This window comes from Crocodylus porosus, unplaced genomic scaffold (assembly GCF_001723895.1).
Source record: "Crocodylus porosus isolate Cpor-Errol unplaced genomic scaffold, CroPor_comp1, whole genome shotgun sequence".
NCBI classification, from domain to species: Eukaryota; Metazoa; Chordata; order Crocodylia; family Crocodylidae; genus Crocodylus; species Crocodylus porosus.
The window spans coordinates 24569-49237 of NW_017728902.1; the positions used below are offsets into that span (position 1 = coordinate 24569).

The window sequence follows — 24669 nt, forward strand, 5'->3', positions numbered from 1 at the left end:
TTTCAGGCTGGACATAAGGAAGAATTTCTTTACTGTCCGAGCCCCCAAGGTCTGGAACAGCCTGCCATTGGAGGTGGTTCGAGCACCTACATCGAACACCTTCAAGAGTAAATTGGATGCTTATCTTGCTGGGATCCTATGACCCCAGCTGACTTTCTGCCCTTTGGGTGGAGGGCTGGACTCGATCTTCTGAGGTCCCTTCCAGCTCTAATGTCTATGAAAAATCTATAAAATCATGGAAAAATAGAGCTAGAAGGGACCTCAGGAGGTCATGGACTCTAACCCTCTGCTTGACGCAGAATTATGGTTTAGACAACAATTGCATACAAGTGCTTGCCTAACCTGTTCTTAAAACTACATAACCAGTATTTGGCACAACTATCAGGTACAATGCCCCAAAATACTAAGAACCTTAACTTGCAATGACAGGAGGTAACTGTTAAATATATTTGTGAGATCTAAGGAAGAGTATCATGTGCCTTGCTCTAGAGGAAGGCAAACTCTTCCACAGTCCATGATAGCTTGGCTGGGGTTAAAATTTCTTTTGGACACAAGTGTGGTGATCTGACCCTGAGTGGTGGCACAAGGTCCTCCAGCCAGGAACCTTAAAGTTTTTTTTTATTCCAGCAGCAGTATTGGCGTGCCTCAGTCAAAATCCCAAGCCTTAGCTGCAACGGACATGCAGTGCTTCTGAGGAAGATTTTGTTTTGGGGGTGAGAAGTGAGGAGATATCCCTGGCACTTGCAGCAGCAGGAGGGGAAAAATTCCTTCCCAGCCCCATGTGGCAATCAGCAGTCTAGAAGCATTTGGGGTGTGGGAGGGAGGAACCAAACAGTCCAGTGTGAACTGTAACCTGGGAACCAGAAACAAAACTCTTCAACCCAACTGAAGTGTCAGAATTCTTCTTTCTGTTCATCCTATTCCTTCTGTAAATTTATCTCAGCTCTTTAATCTCCTTAACCAAGCCAGTTGTAGAGCTGTTTCATTCTTTTGCTACTGAGCATAGTCCTCTCCAATTTCTGTCTGCTCTAGGCTCTAGAGCTCTTTGTGTAATTACCAAGCAATGCATATACAGGGGCTTCCTTATCTTCCAACTGTTGCTTTTAGCAGCACACTCCAGGGATAATCTAGTTAGCCTTAGATCTTCCCTGAACAATGTTCATCCAACCTATTCTTGAATACTTCCAAGGAAGGAGCTTCCATAACTTTCCTAGGTAGTCTGTTCCACTGCCTTACTATTCTTATAGTTTAAATGAAAAGTCCTGATAATCTAGATGAAATAAAACTATAGTACCAGAAAAGAAGATTTTTGTGTTCTCCTATTAGGACCCCTGCTTCCTGCAAGGTTTTTATTCATAACATCCGATTAAGTCAACTGTTACCTATGGAAGCTTACACCTTTCTGAACTAGTTCATCTCTAAGGATGCATCTGCACATGTATTAACATACTTTTCCAAATGCGCATTAAATTTAGTACCTCCAATATGAAGTACTAAATAAATGCAAATTAGAGCGTGCTAATGCATAGTAGCACAAGTGCATGTTTTTTAGGTGACAATGCGCAGAAGCCTGTTCTCTGCATATTAGCACAGGTTTTATGCAGCATTTTAATGCACAGTAGAATAGGCCACTGTGCATTAATGTGTATGTGTAGATGTGCCCTGAAGTTCCACTCTGCCCTGCCTTCTGTCTGATAATACCGACATAAGACTTCTTGGAGTTAATTCATGCTCTTAGCCCAATAGTGGTGTATTGCTTCACAAGCTTAAACATATCCTGACTGTTGTCAAACCATAGGCACCCTATAGCTAGCAAGACCCAGGGGAAATATTTTTGTTAGGTAGGTCCTGCTGCAAGACTTACAAAACTGGGGGTTGTCTACATAGCATTCCAGCTGTTGGGATGGTTTGAAGAGAGTGAGAGACAAAGAATATACCCATGGTGACAGAGGCATTTATTAACTGAAGCCTAGGATCCTAGACTGCACTCAAAAATGAAATAAGTAGCATGGACTGGAATGCATGCTTCTATGCCTGGATGACAGGAGACTGCTGACTTGGCTAAAACAGATTTACATTGTTTTAAGAAAGAGAGCAAGGAAGATGGTCTGAAAATGGTGAGCCATTTCCTTTCCACACACCAACAGTGGAGATGGAATAGTTTTTTGGTACATATCTTTGTGAAGAAGTGGCTTACTGACCATAGATTGGAAATTGCTTGTTAACCATTCTGAGGAAGATACTGGCACCTTCCCCCTTGAAGTTTGTCTACTAGTAATTAATCCACATTAGCTTTTTTAATAGAAAAGTGTTTTAAACAGACCGGTATTCCTGTGTCATCTCTAAATCTTTTATAAGTAAAATAGGCCATGTGTTGATCAGGGAAGTCTGTACAGAACTGCTCTGCTGGAGAGAGTTTGAAATGTGTTGAAGTGGTGCAATGCCTGTTAGGCTTATCTGCAAGGTAGATGGTAAATCTAGCGAAAAATGGTCTGCTGTATCCAAGTCTGCCCAGATTGACCATGTTGCTAATTCTAGAAATGTTTCTGGTAAAGGAAACCCATGCTCTTCCCTCCCCCCACTCTCAGTTTTTCTCCTGAAAATGGGTGACTACCCCTAGTGAAGACAGATAGTGTGAAACTCTTTGTATTTTTTGTGTAACTTTAAACATCTTATTACTCTTAACTTGTGAATGACCGTATTTTCAAAGTGATAAGCACAGTACTGCAGATGGCTGTCCTGACCTGCCTGGGGCTCCCAGGCCAGTTGTTCTCAATCAGGGTGCTGAGGTCCCCTGAGGTGCTGTGATGTCTTTTGAAGGATGTCGTGAGGTGTGAGGAGATAAGTGCCACAGGTCTAAAGATGCTAAGAACCACTGCTCTAAGCAGTATTTCAGTACAAGTATTGATGAAGATGTGCTTGCTGCTTATATAGGGCAGACAGAGATTGTTTCCAGGGTGGATAAAAATCACCTATTTTTTAAAAATGAAAACAGAATTTTTTTAAAATCAGATTTATTTAATCATATTTTTTAAAATTTTTTTTGTTAAGATGCTTTTTTAAAAAAATGAACCTATATAAAAATGGTTTAAATTTAAGATATGTTGAAGCTCAAAGATATTATAATGGAATATGGATTATAATGTCTAATTATATACTATTTGAGACCATATAATCGTGACCTTTTTAGAAAACTTTTCTAAAAAGGTCACAACAGGCCACGGACTATATTAGGAGCCCAATCTTAAGGGGTTCCCAGAGGTTCCTCTATAGATTAGTAAAGATTAAAGAAAACACTGTACCCAGTGGGACTCAGTGCTCTGTCTAGAAGATCCCATTAAGCATCTCTGTGATGCATAGTTTCAGTTCTCAAATTGTGGATTTGTGTCTCCAGAGATAACATCTTTGTTAACAGCAGTATATGAAGATGAGAGATAAGAGACCTGATTATCTATCATCAGCTGTCTTGTCTCTTCAACTTTATGCACACAGAGTTGAGCCCTTACCTCTCTAAAAGTGCAAAGTTTCAAGAAGTTAAATGAATAAAGGATATCAAACAACAAGAATGCACTTTGTAGAAAACAGCAATTAAATTGAGGCTTCCTGACCAGCCATTTGAATCGTGATTTTAATTAATGATTTAAATCTATTTAAGTCAAACTCGCCCTGATTATTTCTGTGACAAGTCTTGTACCAATACAGTTCCATTATGATTGAATCTGTCCACACAAGTCATTGGTGTGTGTATGTGGCAGGAGAGATACCCACCACACATCAGGTAGCATGAGTAGCCTTACTGCTACTATAATGGTCAGGAGACTCATAAATTCTCAGTAGATTCATCCTCGGGATTTTGCAATTTGGGAAAAAGTTGTGCCCAAGGTTATCCTTTCTTTTCTTTTTCTCTTGCTCATTTTTTTGCCCAAAAACCTGCTTTTTATAAGGCTAAGAAGTCTACTGAGAATTTCTGAAATGTAGGCTTTTATAAATCCTTTTATAATAAGAGTTAAGCTGAATGAAAACCTCTGCAACCTGGCAAGTCAAAACACATTGTTGAGTTTTAAAAAGAGACCCTTCCTTGGTTTATCTTGTTGACTGAATTAAGGAATATGCAGTTCATAGAATCATAGAGGAGTAGGGCCGGGAGGGACCTCCTGACGTGCTTTCCAGGTGCTGGCTTCCCCCCAGCACACAAGTACATAAAAATTATACTGTTTTTAATTTGTCTTTTTATGTACACCATCTTTCCCCCTCTGAGTGGCTACAGTGGGAATTATGACTGCTGACAATTAATGAACTGGATTGCATGTGTCCTCGATTGTATTTTGCTTTCAGAAGCCCTGATATCCTTTCAAAACTCAATCAGCTGCAGCCCGATGGCATGTCACAGCAGAAGTGTTAAAAATACATATGAACTAGCGCCTTCATTCCCACCTGCTCCCGGCTGTTGAAATGGTTGTTACTTGAATGAGTTTGCTTTAAAAGCACCTAAGGGTGGCATCTAAAAACAGACAGAGAGTAGTAATAACGGTTGTGTCCTTATTAGACACAGTAAGTGGTAGCAGCATGCAACTTAACTCTTTGAAGGGAAAGGCACTAATCTCCCTTTATAAATCTGTAATTCTCTTTAGCATCAGTATAAATTGTGGGCTTACACTGAGGGAAATATTATGCAAATGGCTATATTTCCTACCTATGACAATTGTCCCGGTGGTAAGGTTGCTTCTTTTTTGAGAGCTATAGTTAAGTAAAATAATAAAACGGATATTTCTATAGAACAATTTCAATAAACCATCAGGATTTTGACACTACAGTTCAGTGCTTGTCTGGGGTCTTGGAATGGGTTTGCTTTAGAGCTGACAGTTTGGAATTAGCTATTGGCAGTTTGTCAATTTGAGAAGTCTATTAGGGTACTAAAATGGATGTCTCATTTCTCTTACCCATACATAGAAGTATATCTCTCATGCCAAGTAAAATGTCTTTTTACAATATAAATATTTATGCTGCAGATAATTGAAGTAGACAGCCTGAATCTATCATCTCCCAATTCTGCTGTCTGTCCAGCCCCGAGCTACTGTTTAGTTATAATAGTTGTCTTGCCGAGAACTATTTCGTATCAAAGAATTCCTTTTCAGTGGGCACGGACTGTTTTATTCCTGCTGTGTGGTTGGGAACAGAACAGGTATAAACCTGTGTGCTGTATTTCTTCCATCTTAGGGTTGTGAAAAGTTAAACTTTTAAACAGTAAGTATATTTATACCAGTAATGCATTGCAGTTATTGTTTAGCACCACAGTCCAGCAGGGAAGGGAAGTGGTGCAATGCCTTGGGAAAGCAGCCAGGCGGGTACTGCCTCTGCCTCCCTTTCCCCATGCAAGCAGATGGCGGCAGTGGAGGGACTAGTACCCATTAGACATGGAACAAGTGGTCGAAAAGAAGCCTTGCCTGTCTGTCACAGCATGTGGCGCTGCCTCCTCCTGCGCTACTGCAGCCAGTCTTGGGCAGTTGTGCTGTCATTGCACTCTGTGCACCCGCTTGCTGCCCCTCCCCCCCCCCCCCCGCTTTCTGCAACCAGTTCCCTGATTTCCCCTTGCCTGCCAGCTGGCACCACACAGTTCCCAGCTGCAGTGCTAGGACTGCAAGAGCCAGCTCAGCTGGCCCCGAGGACTGGGGCGATTGCCCACAGTCCTCGTCTGCCTCCCTCCCCGCTCCTCCTTTATCTGTATTTCCCTTGGTGCAGGGAGGCAGGACCAGTCCTGGGCCAGAAGCCCCTGATAGGCAGAGGCTTTCTGGCTAGGGCTTGGGGTGGGAGGGGTGGGGTGGAGCTGGGCTGGACTTGGTGCTGTGGCTGTTTCGTTCTGCTGCCGGCTCCCCCTGGGTCCTAGTGCCTCTGCCTCCTGTTATGTTTGACAGGCAGCCAGGGGCAGATAAATATTAATGTTCTAAATTTTTTAGGGGCCCTGCAGCCTGGGCAGAATGGCCTGGTGGGCCAAATCCAGCCCGCAGGCTGTATTTTGCCTGCTCATTATAGAAGGATTTAGTTATATTTCTAGTCTATGCTGTATTCTTTTTGAAGGTACACTTTGTTCAAGAGCCAAAAAGTAATTGCAAATACTAAAATGAATTACTAGTTACTAGTACTACCCAAGAGAAATGAAGAATAGTACTAAGAATAGTCTTATTTTTACATATCTGAGCAGTGTTCTTCTTTTCCTTCTTTTTTTGTATCCTTGTGGAAAGGTATTTAGTAGAATTTGCATATTTGTTGGAATCTGACGGCTGCACTGTGACCATTTCTGCTATGACCTAGCCTTTGCCGACCTGGCCTTTGCCACCCTAGTCTCTTTGCAGTGTTGATGAGATTTATCATGGCTAATTCTGTGTACTTTCTGTACAAATTATAAGATCAGGATAAATTTACTGAAGGCATTTGACTAACACTGATAATAGCGATTGTGGCCTACATATGGAAGCCTCCTAAATATCCCCCAACCCCAATTAGTCTTACCTAGCCCACCCCCCATCCCCACCAGACAAATACTCATCCATTTGTGGCAGGGTTTTTGATTTTTTGAACTTGCTACAAATGGAAATCCTATTGTAATGTATTTGTAGGGAAGGGAAAAAGCAGAAGCATATTTTAGTCCTACAGGAACACTGACACTGGAGAGCAGAGGTTTTCTGGGGGCAGTTTGGATGGTAACAATTCATACTTGCTCAACCAAAATGTGTGTTCATACGTAGAAGATGCCTGTATTTGTGAGATGCTGATTATGCGTACCTATTTAATGCTGTATTTCCTGGGTGTTATGATTTTTTTTTAGTGTTGGTAGTGTACCTTAGCAAACTTGATATTGTTTTGTCACAAAATATACTTAAGGGATAGCCTCGGTTGTATTTTTATGGCTCTGGTAAAAAGAACACAAACGTACATTCCTAACTGAGAGTGGTATTTGGTTGTTTGTTATGATGCCACTTCCAGTCCCTGGGAATGGAATTTTTTATGATGCTCCTTTGTTTTGGGTTTCTGTTTTACTAGATTAAAAAGCTCAAATTTACCTGCAGGGAATGTGGAGAATGCTGTTTCTAGGAAAATGCCAAATCAGCATCACCTGTGTAAAGGGGAAGGACTGGGCCTTAGTAAGATGCACTTTATTTTGTGGCTATTCATGCATAATCTGTTTCTCTCTCCTTTGTTTCTAGTCATGTCTCAGGCTGTGCAGACAAATGGGACTCAACCTTTAAGCAAAACGTGGGAACTCAGTTTGTACGAATTGCAGAGGACACCTCAGGTAATACAAGACAGAAAGTTAACTTCATGGAAGTGTCTTCCATACAAATACGTTATAATACCTTTCTGTATAAATTGCAAGGGTTCTAGTTCAAATGTGAGGTTAGTATTTTTTGTACGACTGTAGTTAAAGTGCATCATTTCCTATTTGAAAAGGTAGAACATTAAAAAATACAGGTAATCACAAATTGTTTCATTACTAGAAATATGTATTCATGTGGCTTCTTTTGCTTTAAAGGTATTTCCTATTCTTTGAGTAGGGACCTACCCAAATCGAGAAGACAAGCAGCTAATTTCATGGGCATATCATGGGGCCAGCTGCCATTTTCACAGATGTATTGCAGCGGGGCCCCCGTGCCTCTTGCCCAGGGGTGTCACTGAGCCTGCCCCTCGTTGTTGATTGGTGGAGAGGGGCAGCGCCACACAACAGGCAGCCTTGTCAGCAAATCAGCAGAGAGGGGTGGGGGTGGCAGCCATTTTGGCTGCTTCCCTTCATACAGGCCATCCTCCTCTCCCCTTCTCCCTGATGGGCTGTACAGCCAGGCCACAATAGCCACGAGGACTGCTGGCTCCCACTGGGCAGCCATTTTATTTTTAGTATGTTATTTTATTTTTTTAAATTCCTGCGGATTTCATGGACGATGCCCAATTTCGTGATTCCTGCGAAACTGTGAATTGAGTAGGTCCCTATCTAAGAGTCTCTCTCTAAAAATAACCACATAGTAGTTTTAAAGAATATATCTGAAATATCATTTCAATTTTAGGAAGCAATAACTGATGGCCTGGAAATAGTGGTGTCACCTAGGAGCCTGCACAGTGAACTAATGTGTCCCATTTGCTTGGATATGCTGAAAAACACCATGACAACAAAAGAATGCCTGCATCGTTTCTGTGCTGACTGTATCATTACAGCCCTCAGGAGCGGGTATGTAAGAAACAATACATGTGCAAAACTCCTTTCCTTATTCCAGAGCAGCGAGGAGGATGATTTAGAATCAAAGTGAGCCAATGAGGCTGCTGGAACGTGTTGAGAGGTACCACTAGCATATTTCAAGAAACTGAGGTACGCCAGTTCCATGTGCATGATACACTTCCAATATTATTTTGCAATTCAAGCATTTGTTCTGCTATAGTAGTCCAGATGTTGTGGAGGCAATATACAGATTCCTTCATTGCCTCGTGCAAGGTAACAGTAAGGTCTTGGGGAAGAAATAGAAAAAAGCCTAAGTAGGATCAGAAAAACAACTGCATTAAATCACTTACAAAAATGAACTGAGCTCTGAGAGTAGAACCTTTTCCAATCTATAACTAGTAGTATAAGCAACCACAAAAGTGTCTTTTTATGTCTAGGCTGTTTAATAACTTGTTGGGGGTGGGGTTAAATTTATCTTGTAATTGCTGATTTTTAGTACTGTTGATATTAATGATAAGTGCCATGACCTGCCCTGACTGGTCGTGTTTGATGTCTGTACTATTTTTGTGCCTTGATTCAGAATTCCATGATTAAGCTTAAGAAAATTGCCTACATTTCCTCCAGATACCAATGTATTGGACTGTTCTGAAAGAAATTTAACATTCCTGTCCTGAATCAGAAGAGCTACAGACACACAAATAGATTTTTATATGATCTGCAAATAGACTCCAATGTATCCTGAAAGGGAAGTGAGAAGATAATCAAGGGATAAAGATTTTCATTCATTATTAAATGAAGTGGAACATACAATGGGAAGCGCTAGAGCAGTCTCCATCATATAACTTGATTTTAGTTAATAGTCAGAATAATACGTAAGCCAGTCAATTAATGGTAAAACTGTTAGTGACAGCAATGGAGTCTCTGTGACAGAGGCCTTTCTTCCACTGGGAGTGAAAAAAGCACACTGTTAACTTTAGTTAGCTAAAGTGAGGTAAAACTACAGTAAAGATCAAAATAGGTGACAATTTTCATGTGGAAAATGGCATTCACATCTTCCCCAAGATGCTTTCTCCTTTTAAGAACATACCTTTTCCTTGTGAAAACAGCCTGAGAAGCTATACGACAGGGGTCCCCAGCCTGTGGAGACCCTTAGACACCACTCATGGCCATAAGGACAGGTTGCTTTGCACAGATTAACAGGTTTGTAGTAAGTAGGACCATGGAACTGTTAAATATGTATATAAGATAATTTAAATAAACCATAACTATTTCTAGGACAATCATTTTAAAGACTTTTCAGAAAGAAGAAGAAAACTAATTTGCTTCTTCCCAGGCTGAGCAAATGTAAAACCTACCTGGACCTATCAAAGGCACAGGCAGAAGGGTCTATTCTGTAAGATGTTAATGAGATGCTGGCTGTGGACAGTAAGTTGTAAGGAAAGTGGTATGACTAAAAATGTGGCACTACAATCAGAACCCTTGGTTACAGGCATGGGTAATGATTATCACTGTTTCCTTTTCTCTTTTTGTTTAGAAACAAAGAGTGTCCTACTTGTCGTAAAAAGCTTGTTTCTAAAAGATCTCTGAGACCAGACCCAAATTTTGATGCACTCATCAGTAAAATTTACCCAAGTCGGGATGAATATGAGGCTCATCAAGAAAGAGTGTTAGCAAGGATCAGCAAACACAATAACCAGCAAGCTCTGAGCCACAGCATTGAGGAAGGTCTAAAGATTCAGGCCATGAACAGGTATGGAGTCATCCTGAGTCCAGTTATTCTTCATATAATGGAAACTTAAGTTTCAGAGTGAATTTACATCACAAAAACTTGACAACTTTCAAGGCTGCAAAAAGTTAAACTTCTAACCTCTGACCAGCAAAATTCCTGTGTTGATTTTCCACGCCTTCCATGATGACAGAATGACAGGACATGCAAACCAGTGCTTGTGTGTGAAGCATGGACATCAAAACAGTATCACAATAAACGTCTAGGATGAATATTACTAAAAGAACAGACATCACAATATATTTTTGATCCCATATAGTATAATACAGTAAACCTGAGGCAAAGATTCACCTTAACATGTTGTGTTTTAAGAGTGCCCCAGCGTATATCCAGATGTTAGAATACAGAGTTCTTCTTTGAAGACTTGTTTATTAAGTACCCTAGTTTATTGGTCCTTTGCTCCCTTAAAATATGTCTACATTCTAACTTTTTTATGTTTATCTAAACCTGCCAGCAAAATTCCATTTGACCAGTAGAAAGGGTTGTTTTCTGTTGGGTAAATAGACTCTTGTTAGGAGTTTTTCATAGTCCATCATCATGGGAGAAAGTGTACAAATAGGTCTTATGCTTGGGCTTGGACTCTTTAATGACAGCTTTCTCTGAGTCTTGCAAATTATACATAGTATAATGTAGCATTGGATTAATAGGTATGCACCTAAAACTAAACAAGAAATATTTTATGTAAGTTACATAATAGCATGGGCTTACTCCTTTCCCTTGTAGAACGAAGAATAATATGTCTTGGTCTTGAAACAACTACGATGATGGTTTTCATGGGGTTAACATTTAGGTACATTATTAAGTACAGAATGACATAAATTGTATTGCATTCAGTTTATATACTGTATTATAAAATATGCTAATATTAAATGCTTAGCACTTTGAAACAGTACAGAGCCTTGAGTTAGCTGAATTTTCATATCTGTCTCAAATGTGGTTGTAGAGATGCATTAATCTGAGATCTAATATAAACCCAGTAGTTCTTTAAAGCAACATAACTCCGCCTAAATGTATGTGGTTGAGTGAGGGAAGGACTTTTACAGAAGAATCTGAAGCCTTGGATAAAAAAGAGCTGTGTTTACAAGAAACTGAGGCTACAATGAATATCTGGAAGACAAGGTGCTAATACCTAGGGTTTCAGAACTCATGTTTTTAAAACAAACCTGTTCATGTCTCTAATGGGTACAAAAGAAAGCAAATCTCTTCAAAAGTTCACTGTTGATCATATTAGAATACTTAACTTATGAAAGAAAATTAATGTTAATGGAAAATTATGTATCAGAAAAATACTGCTGAAGATGTAATGTTATCACTAGAAAATTTTGGTGCCTTTTGACTATAATTGCTGTAGCATATGATTGAAAAAATGATATTTAGAAATTCCATAATGAGCCAGCAGATCAAAATTTAACAAGCCCTTTGAATTCTGAATACCGATTGGCTGATGAAGTCATATTTGTTTAAATACGTATGTTTAGGCTACAGAGAGGCAAGAAACAACAAATCGAGAATGGCAGTGGAGCAGAAGATAATGGTGACAGTTCGCACTGCAGCAATGCCTCAACACACAGCAATCAGGAAGCAGGGCCTAGTAACAAAAGGACCAAAACATCTGATGATTCTGGCCTAGAATTGGACAATAACAATACAACTGTGGCAATAGACCCAGTAATGGATGGTGCTAGTGAAATCGAGCTAGTCTTCAGGCCTCACCCTACACTCATGGAGAATGATGACAGTGCACAGACTAGGTGAGTGCCTTCAACATGTCAGTTATGTCTTGGAGCTGCTCTTCAAGGAGCCAGAATTGCAGACTCTCTTTACAAGTGTCACAGGCTAAAGCAGACAAACTGAAATCATTTTATTGCCTGTTCTTTTTGCTGCAAAACCGACTCAAATGTGCTGTGCATCTCTTATTGCCATTGCAGGTATATAAAGACCTCAGGTAATGCTACTGTTGATCACTTGTCCAAGTACTTAGCTGTCAGATTGGCTTTGGAAGAACTTCGCAGCAAAGGAGAGACAAATCAGATGAACCTTGACACTGCCAGTGAGAAGCAGTACACCATATACATTGCTACAGCCAATGGCCAATTCACGGTTAGTAGATCTTCTGCCTAATTCAGAAAAAGCTGTAGTATTTTTGGGTCTAAGTCTGAGGCACAATAGATTGGTTTGATTTCAAATCCTATAGTGATTGGTTGAGGTTCTTTCTGTATTTGACATCAGTTGCATATAAATCCTGTTTTTAAAGACTGGGACACCCTGTGATGGGTCTTTGCTAGCAGTTCTAGTGGACTGCTCTATATTTGTGTGTGAGAGAAAAATTGCATATAGTAATATAACATTTATATAATCTTTATCAAAAAAAATATCAAACATAACTACAGGTTGTCCTAGAAAGGAAGCAGAGACATCCACAAAGTATATGTATAACTGTTCCTTGCCCAGGTTTATGTTTGGATTGGTGAACCACATTTCACTTTTATATAAATATTTTTTACAATCAGCAGAATCTCTGAACCTTTCTTCATTGGCATTGGTAAGACTGGCAGGAATATAAAGTAGGTAGTACTTAATTCAGGACTTTTCTGACCTATTTCAGATGCCAATGCTTTTTTTTTTTTTTTTTAACTTGTTTTGAATTCACTGTGCCTGAAGTACTGCATTTGTATAAACTTGCTTTATGTCAACATAGAGCTGTTCTTCATACTTGTTTGATGCTTTCTCCTCCTCTAGGTATTAAATGGTTCCTTTTCCTTGGAGCTTGTCAGTGAGAAGTACTGGAAGGTGAACAAACCCATGGAACTCTACTACGCACCAACAAAGGAACATAAATAAGCTTTGCAAAAAATCTTTGAGCTGGGACTCTGTTTTTATAGCTATGGTTTCTTAATATTAAGGAGGCACCACCATTATTTTATGGACAATAAGTGGGATGTCTTCAGACTCCTTTATGAACATACTGTACTTATTAATATGATTAGACAGTGTTCTGGGTTTTATTTTTTAATTTAATTTTTTTCCAGGAGATTGAATGACCTTTTGTGATTCATTCCATTGTTAATGATGTGCTTGCTTGTTTGTTTGTTCCCAATGCATGATATTGAAGCAGAAGTTCCTTTTGGAATCTCTTAATCTAGTCCAGGAAAGTCTGTAGGTCTGTTAATATCCTTGACACAGAGCAGCCCCTTCAAAGTACTGAACGTTGGGAGGGGGTGATCAAAAGGAATCTGAAGTAGTAGTAAATAGTGGGGAGTATGCTTTGAATGTAGTGGTTTACTAATCACTATCACTATAAGATGTTGGAGAATTGATGATGATGATAATGATATTTCTAAGTAACAGTATGCCACTTCTGGCTCTAAAGTATTTACTATCGTAATCATACCATGGCAGCTGGGCATGTTTGGTAATTTATTAACACTCTTGTGAACCAATATGAGGACTTAGGGGAAGAAGTTCTGACACTTTAAGAAAAAAAAATCTTGTTGCTTAGTGGGATTTATACACTAGTATTTTTCTTTTCTTTTCTCTCTCTCTCTTTTTTTTTTTTTTTTAGAGCAAAGTGTTTTCCTGGACAGAACATCCCAATCTTTGCATACATTCTCATTTCCAATCTGGTTTCTATGGCAGAATTCTACTGTGCATATGAGCTTAACTGTGTAACTGACAATTACTGAATTCTGGTATATCCAATACAATAACAGATATTACTGGGAAGAGACTTTCCTGTAAAGTATTCTCTTTTGGAAATCTCTTAATTTGCAGCAAATCCTCTGTATAATTTCCGGCGTACTGGTGGTGTAATGCACCAGTGGAATGACTCTTTTATAGAGCCTCCTCTCTACCAGTCATGATCGATAGCTGTGCTTCAGCTTTGATAGAGAGAACTGCTTAAACCATAAGCTGCTCTGAGTACTCTTTTTTTAATTAGTCACAGCATTAACAGATGTGGCTTAGCACTTTTGGAAGAAAATGTTAGTACTTGACAAGTTTACCACTTAGTGTCTTAACTTAGATTACATTTTTAAAACTTGACAGTAAGCCAGTGTGTAAGATTTTTGCAGCTACTGTTTATCTGCATGTTAGGTCTCTGACAGACATTGATTTAAAAGCACGATAGGATATGATCCCAACAATGCAGGCATGGTTAGGATATGTGGTTTGTTGTTTTTTTAAATTTAATTTAATTTTTTTAAGGGATCAGATCTCAATCATGCCCTCCGTATAAGTGGAGGGGGAACCTGGGATCATGAGCTAAGGTTTGCTGTGGACTGGCAAGTTGAAAGCCAGGTGCCTGACAATCTCCTGATTGTCAGCTTGATTGGGACTGCACTGAGGCTTGACCCGGCCCTGGTGCTGTTCTATTTAGCTAACAATTGGCTGATTATTGGCTGGCCGGGACCACACATGGGCCAGTTTGAACCCAAGGGAATACTAACCCTGCCACACATTCAATTTAAGTGTGTTGAAAACCAGCCACAAAAAATATTACTTTTTTGTGTAATATTTTGTGGCTAGCTTCCTTTTTTGTGGTGCCATTAAGTGGCCAGATTACAATTTAAGAAGCAATTAACAGGTTAATTGCATTTTAAGTATAACATCTGCCACGAGCTTTGAACAGTGTTTGTCTTTTCCTGGCATGAACTCTATTTACACCTACTGGAAATACTTTGCTAACATTAAGGCAAACTCAGTACTAGGGGGAAGTAGCAACAATAATATTCTTTTTGGCTCTAAGGCTTATTAATGAGGCCTTCTTGCCTTTGTGGGTTAGAATCTAGAAGGGAAAAGACTCTGCTCTAGTAGGTGAGGATTGCTCTACTTCAACCAAGAGGGTTTTGTTCCTTCTTTCATGCCCTACTTGCAGTCAAGATGAATGAGCTTCTAGTGTTTGGGACATTTAACTCTTTCACATCCTTACGTTTTTTTCTGGGAAGGAACAAACCTTCCATTTTTCTGTCAGTCAAGTCTAACATTTGTAAATATACATCCATCTGACTGCTTTCCGAGTCAGTTTCATCTCTGTGTTAGAAATCCGTAGGCTTATTGAATAACTTCTTTTCCTTTTGTTTCTGAAATGTTTTTACAACTTTTGTAGTCTGTGCCATGGAACTGAAATTTTCAAACACCAAAACTGAGGGGGAAAGCCAGAGTTTTTATTTTAAAATACTCTCTTCATTACTTTTTGGTGTAATGTCCTGTTTTATAGATTGCTAGTGCATGTCCACTAAATATAATCCTGGTTTTTTGTGATATAAATGCTTAGATTTTATGGGGAAACTTCTAGGTTAGTTGCAGCAGAACAACAAATTCCTACTGTGATATCTAAGATAATGTTCAGCCCTATAAGCTAAAGATATGTTTGTGAAGCTAAGCTGTGTCTGTCTCTGAATGTGTATGTCTCTTTGTCTGCAGTTTAAAAAAACCGTGCGAGAATGTGAAACCTTTTATTTTCTTGTCATAGTGAATTTACTAAATATTTATGTTCTTTAAATATATATAATGTAGGTGTTTTGATTAAACCATTGATTGCACTGTGACTTTTTTAGTGCTATAAATAATTTTAATTTTTCAGAACAACTTTCATATGCCTTCTGGTTTAAAAACTACATCCTTTTTTGTTACGCTATGCTTGTTAGGTATGGTAACTTGAACAGTTACAGCACCTGAAACTAAGTCATACCTAATGTCTCACATTTTAATAATAAAGCAAAAATGCTGTGAACATAATACTTTAATACAGCTTTCTACTTTCTACTCTGTAAAAGAAATTTCTTGTATTATATAAATTGACCTTTATAGTCTAACATTGTCTGAATATAGGGGTGTCAAAAAGATGGCCCACAGACCTGCATCATTGGGCCAGCAGTGCCACAATGCAGCACAAACTTGATCAGCTGCATGTACTGTGTGGAATGCATTTGGTATGGGCTGCATACAGCACAGGGTAGGTCTGGGGCATGTAGCACCTGCACTGGTCCACCCCTGCATGCTGGATCCAGGCCCTGTCCAAATCAGGCCCATAGACCAGCCCTACATGCCAGATCCATTGAACGGGCCCAGCCTGGCATGGGCACCACCAGCAGCATGCACCCTAGACCACCGCATGTTGACTGTAGCACGCAGCACATAGCATATACCCCCGAATGGCCCCCTCTGCCACCTATAGGGCTGGGGTGTGCTGCAAGCAGCACGTGGGTATCATCTGGCCAGTCTGTGGGCCCAATCCAGCCTGCAGACTGGCTCTACACCCCTTATTTGGCCCAGAAGGCCAAATGAGTTAGACACATCTGGTCAAGCTACTGCATCAGCACCTTTCTAGAGGGAGAAAGCTGTCTCTAGTTCAGAGATGGGATTTTGATTTCTCATATATAGCTACACCTTGATTAATCAATTGCTCTGATGCTTTAGGGTAAAGTTGTTTAATGGATCTGACAGACTCAGTGCTAACAGAGGGATTTGAGCTTAAGCCTGATGTACTCATGGGCAACCACTTCCTTCCCAGTTGAAGCCTGTGTTATTTTTCACACATCTGAGACATAACTGTCAAGACTAAATCAAACTACTTCAGCCATGAAGCTTGAAATCATTAAGCTGAGTTTACTGGTGATAAGTTACAGTTTAATTGTTTAATAGTGTTTGACTTTGGAAGAATAAGAATGACTGAAAAGTTGTAAGTCCATATCCATCAGAGATGACTTAAGTAGGACATGCTTCCATTTTCTTATAACTGTTTAAAAGCAGGAAACTAGTTTCTTCCTATTTCATTCAACATACTACTTTTCTTTTTGGTTATCATAACTCTCCCTTTTTCATTTCCTGTTTAAACCTTGCTGCTTTTGACTTTGATGTAAAGGTGAGGAGCTATCCAGTGAAAAGACAACTAGTTTTGTCAATAGAGGCCATCTCTCTTCATTAGTCTTTCCCAACCAGTCTCTCAACTCGCCTTTCCTCGTATTAGTAATCTGAGACAACTGATGAATAGTATAAGGGTAAGTATCCTTGAGGTCCATTTACAAGTACTCTTATGGAGGTAATGAACTAAAACTACATGAGAGATGTCCAACTAGCCCATCCAGTTTTTTCCCTTTTCTACATGAAGAATCTTGCTTTGAATGTAGTTGGCATATGCACTGGAATAAGTAAAAGCAGGAACATAGGACATTGCTTTGTTTAGGTCTCTATCACTTACACTGTATACGACAGAGTTCTGCTTTTGTTCTTCAGGATATTGAACATCTGATGATAGACCAAGATAAGTTTGGTTACTGGTACTCCTAACAGCTCTGATCATCTAGGTGTATATTATCTTTCCTTACATTATGTTCACTGTATTGTAGTTGTGCCTGTGAATCTTAAAGAAAAACAAGTTTTAAACTGACGGAATAGCAGAGCCAAGAGTTAGCCAATGGTTAATTTTAGGATTTGTTCTCACATTTGTTCCAATTTGTTAAACTAAGATCTCTCTACCATTTCCCTTTTTTGCTTCTTTAAGAAAAAACTGTTGCATGAGGGTAGGAGGCAGCAGAGGGAAGACATTAACGTCAGAACAATATTAAACATACTAGCCAACTGCAGGCCAATAATGACAGGGAGGGAAGAGGGCTGGGATGGAGTGCTGCCACCTAACACCCCATGCTACCACTGTTCTGCCTCTTGCATGGAGGGGGTGGGGGAGGCGAGGCCGGCCAGCCACCCTCTGTCCAGCCTTCGGTGCGGCTTCGGAATAATGGTGGCACTCCTCCATGCTTGGAGCACTCTGGCTGTTTCCGTCAGCCAGTCAGAGTGCAGATAAAGCATGACAGACAGACAGACAGACTCAGGCTTCTATAACATTAGAATTCTAGCTTCTGGACAGAGAAGATTTAATAATTTATTTTTTAGCTGAGAAAACTAAAGGCTACCCCATGCTTTCTCAATGTGCTTGGTGGATCAAACTGTTCCTTGCAGGTCATTACAGCCTTATCCTTCCTTTCCATGTTGCACAAAGCTCCCTAAGTTGCTACAGCATAATGAAACAAAATGCATGAGGAACATCCAGAAATCTGTATTGAATTTTATTGATTTTAATCAATTCACACAGACTGGGCTCTTTTAGGTTTTCCCATGCACTTTCAGCTGCTGATTGCTGTCTGCTTGAGTGTGCATGTGTATATTCCGAATAAATGAATCTAAATCTGTTTGTAATTACTTTTGAATACGCTGATTTAGTCTAAGTGCTAAAACACTGAGATATGGTATAATTTTATCTAAAGCCAGACACTTCTCTGAATTTCCATTTTCTTTTGAGAGACAAGTATTTTTTTTACACCTTTTATTGGACCAACTACGCAGAAAGAGCTGATGGCCAAGCCCCCCTTTTCAGGTCCAGAAGCTGGTTATACCAAATCTATAACACTCCAACGCAACTACATTTTCTTTCATAATATGACATTGAGGCAAGGAGAATCAGCAGTCAACTTTAAAATACAGGCGTAGCACAAAACTTGTTCTTCAGATACTTTGCACCTTGTTAGCTTCTTTTCTTAAACTTACTTCCAGCATCCCTTATCAGAAGCTTAAGTTGTAAAGCTATATCCAACAGAATGATTAGTTTGTGAGCTCATAAACCCTTCATAGTAATGCAACTTAAGAACTGTGTTCTGAGTTGTGTTCTATAACTAGAACTTTTAATTATCTCAAGTATCCATTAAACAATTCCAATTCCATCTGTTCAGTAACTCGAGAGACTAATGAAAATATGCTAGCATGCTGTCTTCCTCAGTTGTCCAGAAGAGTCATCTCCATGAGGAAAAATGATAAGGGATTACTTTTTCACAAGCACTTCTGTTGCTTCTCTGGGGGCAAGGCAGAGCTGACTTTCTTGTCCTGACAGTAGCTTGTAAAAACTACGACTTTCATTGCAGCAATTCAGTGGCTCCATAGGCTATATGTTGTCAACCTCTGTCCTATTCAATTACTTCCTAATTGTCACAGAGTGCTGCAATGAAGCTGTGCAGTAAGCTGTGACATCACTTACCCTCACTTTAGCAGTGGGTTAGAATATTTTCTAGTTAAAAAAGGCAAGGGAGGAGAGGAAAGAATAATTGATAAGGTAGCTTTTCTTTTTGGCCTTGAGTACCTTCCTTTTATGCATTTTCAGGACAGAAGCCCTCAATTTCCCTCCTTTGGCTGCAAGCAGTCTCACTGAAGCAAGCCCAGAAATAGATGAACCTGCTTCAGCATTTTAATGAATGAATTGTCTTATGTAAGTACCCAAAGCTGGGTGAGTAGGGAGCAAGGAAGAACCTAGGATTAAGCCTTAAAGGCTGCTTCTGGATGTAGTTAAGATTTCCAATTCCAGGTATACAGAATTTACCTTTTGGTCTACACTTTAATTAATACGAAAAGTGAACTTTTATATTCTAGGCAACCTGTCTGAATTCAGAATGCTGAAGAAAAAAATTCCTTGCTGTTAATGACATCCTCAATTAAACAGCTTGATGCTGATTGCTGTAAGGGAACGATGAGGTAGCAGGCACTTCTACTATAATTGGAACTGATTTTTTCCTAAGGCTTAATATGAACACATGGGTGTGGATGTTCCAATAGACAACTGAGTTCAAACTCACCAACCTGAAAAACTTGATTTTTTCCCCCCTAATTCTGACTTGAGAATCTCTTTATCATTTGTGGAATTTTCTTAGTTTGTGTTTTCTTTAGCACATGGGAATCAAACTTGCCCTGGGCAGGATCTGTACTGTAGAGCTCCTCAGACCAGTTCCAGATGTGGAAGTAGTGGGACCAGCAATGGAGACAGTGGCACAAGCAGAGCTGTGGCAGCCTAGCCCTTGCTCATCCCCTGCCACTAGCAGCCATGCCCAACAGGGGCCCATAATCCAGAATTCTAGAGCAGCTCCCACCCCTAAATTCCCTGGTCTGCCAGGAATACCCTGGTCTGGAGGGAATGGCTGTGTGTGCTTGATGTCCCTGCTTTAGCAAAGTTCATGGATGCTAAATGGTACATCAAGAATATGCACTATTTCCACCCCTCCCCCATACTTATTACTTATTCATGAATAATTTCTGCTCCCCCACCCATTAGATACAGTGGTGTATGGAACTGTTCTGAAGGAAGTGCCTTTGTGACAGGACTAGAAAGAATCTGCAAAACTCACCACTAGAACTGAAACATTTACCTTCACAGGGGGAAGATCCTGTTTGAAAAATAGAATGAAGTATGTCCCAGAACCAGGAGAGAAACTAGCACAGAAGCCTTAAGGGTTGTAAGAAGAAAAAAAAAACCTCAAGGCTCAAGATTTGTTTGTTGGACTGGAGTAATGCTATATATTTAAGGAAACCAGAAATGACTATTTACCAAACACAATGTCTTTTCAACATATTCAGCAAAAGATACTTCTATCAGCAAAGAGAAAAAACTGTAAGTTTGTGACTTGTAAAAGGAAATTCACAAGCAAGCTAATTTAGAGAATTTTCTGTGATAAATGAACTGACCTATACAGAGGTACTAACTTAATCAAACTGTACCACTTTGAATACAGGATTCCCATATGTTAAATCCTACTGAACTGACCATTTCTCAGTGCCTTGTTTCCAGTGATTGTCCAGATTTTCTGAACAGAAAAACAGCTGCCTAAAATGACAGATCTGTCCACTGAAAACTTGCTTTATAGCTAAATATAAAAATTTCAAACAGTAAAAAAGGTTGTAGCTTCATTTCCCCTCTCCATTTGTGTTTACTCTTTGCTTCTAGTCAAAAAGAGTAACAGATGGCTCTGAGTGCCAAATTAAGCTTGCTATCTAGCAGTAAAATTAGTCTACCAACACTTTGACTCATTAAAATTAGTGCTGCATTTTATTCTGCAACATTCTGGTGCCTTTGTAAGATAGCTTCTTGTAAAATTCTAACCGGTTAAGCTGCAGGAATGACTGTCCCTTTCATACTTAAATTATTCCAGCAACACTCACAAAATTGCTTAAGACTTTTGGCCCCTTCTCTTCTGAACACTGCACTAGGAGTTTGAATAAGGCTTTAAAAAGATTTGAGGTTAGTCATGAAGTGCCACAGTTTGAAAACAGAAAGTGGACTATAAAGAGGCAAACAGCCCTCCAATCTCATTCCTGACCAACTGTAAATTGACCACACTTACTGTGATCAATCACCAATTGTTGCTACTTAATTTGAAAACGTGTTCACACATTAAAGTACCTGGCAAACAAAACTTTCCAGTCCTGTTTGGTAAAAGACCACTGCCTTGTTGCAAAACTCTAAAATTTTGAATTCAAAACATACAGTTAATTGCTTTCAGCAGCAGTAATAACACTGGAATTGTTATCTTTTGTCAACAAGGTGCTAGCTCCTGATTTATCATCTGTGACTTCGGTATTTCCTGATTTGTCATCTACTGAAGCTTGGACATAGTCCCCAGCCTGGGCACCTTCAGTTGACTGGACAGGGCCTTCTGCCTGTCCTCCAGTGTAAGTGGGAGTGCTGTACTTTACAAGGATAGACTTAAACTGCGCCAAGGGTGCATTTGTACGAACTCCCATAGGATCAAAATGGGTTCGACTTACTCGATATCCAGCTTGGGACAGATACTGCAAGAATTTATTTAACCTGAAAAATGAATTGGTTATTATAGGTTAGTCTCTTTCAAGTTAAGGTGCGGACAGAAGTAGCTTTTGAAATGCTTCAAAAAGGTCTTATTTCAGCCCTGGGAAATATGCATAGTCCCTACAGCAGCCTCTGCCCCCACCCCCTCAGTGGCATGCTTCAAAGTTACAAATGCAGCCATGGCTCTCGACCCAGGGGACACTACAAGGGACTACAGAGACCTGTGGCTTTGCTTCCAACTCCCCACACTGGGGCTGTACCTCTCCTGCGCCTCCTGGCACAAATCCCTGAACCTCATTTCAAGAGACATTATTTTGGAATGTCTGGGCCACTTTTCCAGGGCCATGTACAACTGGCCCTTTCAAGTGTTTCAAAGAAATTTGAAACATTTCAGTTATTATTTCTGTCTGCACCCTTTATTACATATATTTTGATAGACATTTAAATTGGAATTTGACTGTTCCTTACTTTGGCATATTCATTCCTTTGATACTGTGCCTATGGATGTTATAATAAAAGGCAGGGTGTTCAGCGTTGCTCTCAGACTTTTGTCGTTTTGTTGCGTTTCGAATCATTTCATTACTTTTCCTTTTACCTGAAAAAAGGAAAATGCCAGTGAGGGTAATGCACCCACAGATGCAATGAGAGGCCTGAAAGCTCAAGTCTCTAAAAATTAAAGTACAACATTTATGGGAGAAGAAAAAAAACCTCTATATGTTTTCCTTAGAAATGGTAAGCGCATCGGCCTTGTCTAATTTAAAGCTTTCTGTTGCAAGGTTTTCTGTAACTAACGTCTCCATAGGAGGGAAGTGCTGCAGAGATATGTTAGACTTCCTTTGTATAGCCAGTATTAGTTCTTTGCCGTTTCCCAGGAAACATTCTGGATAAAGCTAAAATATTTGTAAAAAGAATTCATTAATCTTCACTGCAGATGACTCACACATTCATTAAAAAAAAAAAAAAAAAAAAAAAAAAGCTGGGGAAATCTCAAGCTGCTGTCAGAATGGCTTGCATAACTATAATATCACTACATCTTCCACCTTATCAATGATTTATCATCTAACAAGCACAAAAGGTCTGCATGCAGTCACAACACATACATTCAAATGAACTACATACCATGTACCACAAAGTAGTCAGTTGAAGTATCTGGTGTTTTAATAAATACACCACACTCTTCTAGAATACAATAAAGTCAGAATTAAAGCTGAACTATGACAAAACAAAACAAAAACTTTAAAAGTTGTTTTTATCTGTAAAGCATGGAAAGGAGCAACCTAAGCTCTTCAGCCTTGGGCAAAGTTGTAAGAGTGATATAATCAAGAGGAGAGAGAGGTAATGGGTTATCAAAGCTTATACTACCAGCTTGTCAAATATGAACCGGCATTAGTCAAGCTTGTAGCATCTTTTCTGTTCTTATTAGAAAAGTATACTACAGACTGCAGTCTTGTTAGAGAATCCCAGGACTAGGGAAGCATGAAAAGTAGACTTTCTTCTCAAAAAAGAAAAAAGGGAGGAACCATCCAGGTAAGGCTTTGGTACACTTAAGAGCAAATGTATTTGTTCAGTTTAAACATCTAAAAAACTATCAAATGAGGCAGCAGATGCCAGCACTATATTTATTCAGTGTAGGATTTTTCCTTGCTGGTCAAGACATCTGTCAAAGTTTACCACCCTTCCTCCAGCATTCCCTAATATCAGATATGAGGCTTTTACTTCCTTCCTCTAACATGGCACAGTTACTGTCCAATGCTGTCTATGGCACCAGGAACATCCTCATGACCTTTTCTAGTGCACAGTATTAATTCTTAGTGCTCATAAAAACAAGTGAGTGGTTTTATGTCTAAAAAACCTACAACTGCAACAGTTCTTTGTAAGCAACTTGTCATCTCATCTTACCTTGCTTGTTCTGGCTTGTAGGACCATGGATTGAAAACTGTTTTAGAGTTGTACATTCTGCTTCACAGATTAATGTTTTTAGAAGTGGCTGAATCTCATCTAAGCCATGCTGAACAGCTTCAAACAGCATTCTTCTGAGGAATCCAGTATTAAAGAGGGACCCTGACCTGGACAGTGCAACAAAACTGCAGTGAAAGCTAAGAGGAATGGAATATTTTGCAGCATTTTTATTTAAACCAAGATGCTTCTTTACCTTTAGCAGTGATTCCCACAAATTAATCTCCAGGTGAACTATACTTGTATTCAACACTGTACCCTATTTTGTTTTGGAGAATGTTAGGTGTAACCTCGTAAGTGCTGATCCCATTTCTACCACTTATTCTGTTGTACTGGGCATGTCACCTCACCTCATTTTCACATCTATCAGTTCTGCTTGAATGTCAGAGGAATGCACTATCAAAATGAGGTTGGTGTTCTTAAGGCACTTAGCTGAACGCACCGTTACTACTAAAACCTGGCTTTTGTTCTACAACATCATTCTTAGAAGCTTAAATTTAAATATTTTTTTTTAGTACAAAGAAATCAGGGAGTTCAACTGTTGATGACTACCGACCACTTTGCTCTTTAATGCTAGTGGAAAGGCAGAGGTATTTAGTACATAAACTTCAGACAAAGTTCTGAATGTCACTAGAGTTTATTTATTCCCCTGATCCCTTAGATATGTACTTATTCAACCAGATTTTCCTTGTGCAGTAGAACTGCTTCAGCAGGTCCAGGAAATAAAATTTAAGATTACCTCATTATTATTTCGCTGTGTAAAGATTTGTGATCTAGCAACATGACTAGGACCTACCTAATCTGCAGGGGCTGCCCCCCAAACCCACCCATTTTATAGGCAGAACGTGGGCAGGAGCACCATTTCGCAGGTGACAGGCATAGGTGCCCTGGTGGCACCACCCCTCACTGCTGATTGGCCGCAAGGGCTGTCAGTCATGTAGCCCCACCGCTCTCCACCAATTGGAAGGGGGGAGGCATATGACAGGCAGTCCTTCAAGCAGGCAACTCCTCCCCTCCCCTGTGAGCTACTGCAGTGCTCAGTAAGTCCCGCCCCTCCATGGATTTTGTGAATTCCGCGGGCATTGCTGGATTTTGCAGAATCCA

The 24669-nt window shown here is 39.7% G+C and overlaps 2 protein-coding genes across 6 annotated transcripts in view; one reads left to right on the plus strand and one right to left on the minus strand.

The window, feature by feature from the left end:
* Window positions 1–13506, plus strand: part of RNF2 (ring finger protein 2) — a 36867-nt gene extending 23361 nt beyond the window's left edge. For 2 of the 3 annotated variants that reach the window (XM_019556678.1, XM_019556679.1), the window contains exons 2-7: window positions 7203–7291; window positions 8055–8215; window positions 9738–9953; window positions 11468–11740; window positions 11918–12089; window positions 12729–13506. In XM_019556678.1, coding sequence (XP_019412223.1) covers window positions 7205–7291; window positions 8055–8215; window positions 9738–9953; window positions 11468–11740; window positions 11918–12089; window positions 12729–12830 — 1011 coding nt within the window. In that variant the 5' untranslated portion in view covers window positions 7203–7204 and the 3' untranslated portion in view covers window positions 12831–13506. Of the gene's footprint in view, window positions 1–5098; window positions 5245–7202; window positions 7292–8054; window positions 8216–9737; window positions 9954–11467; window positions 11741–11917; window positions 12090–12728 lie in introns of those variants that run through there. The other variant, XM_019556677.1, reaches the window with a different exon arrangement.
* A 4530-nt stretch (window positions 13507–18036) lies between these two features.
* TRMT1L (tRNA methyltransferase 1 like) overlaps window positions 18037–24669 on the minus strand; it is a 30862-nt gene continuing 24229 nt past the window's right edge. For 2 of the 3 annotated variants that reach the window (XM_019556674.1, XM_019556676.1), the window contains 4 exons: window positions 23509–23675; window positions 22729–22788; window positions 22078–22204; window positions 18037–21612 (listed from right to left, as the gene is read on the minus strand). In XM_019556674.1, coding sequence (XP_019412219.1) covers window positions 21291–21612; window positions 22078–22204; window positions 22729–22788; window positions 23509–23675 — 676 coding nt within the window. In that variant the 3' untranslated portion in view covers window positions 18037–21290. The remainder of the gene's footprint in view (window positions 21613–22077; window positions 22205–22728; window positions 22789–23508; window positions 23676–24669) is intronic. The other variant, XM_019556675.1, reaches the window with a different exon arrangement.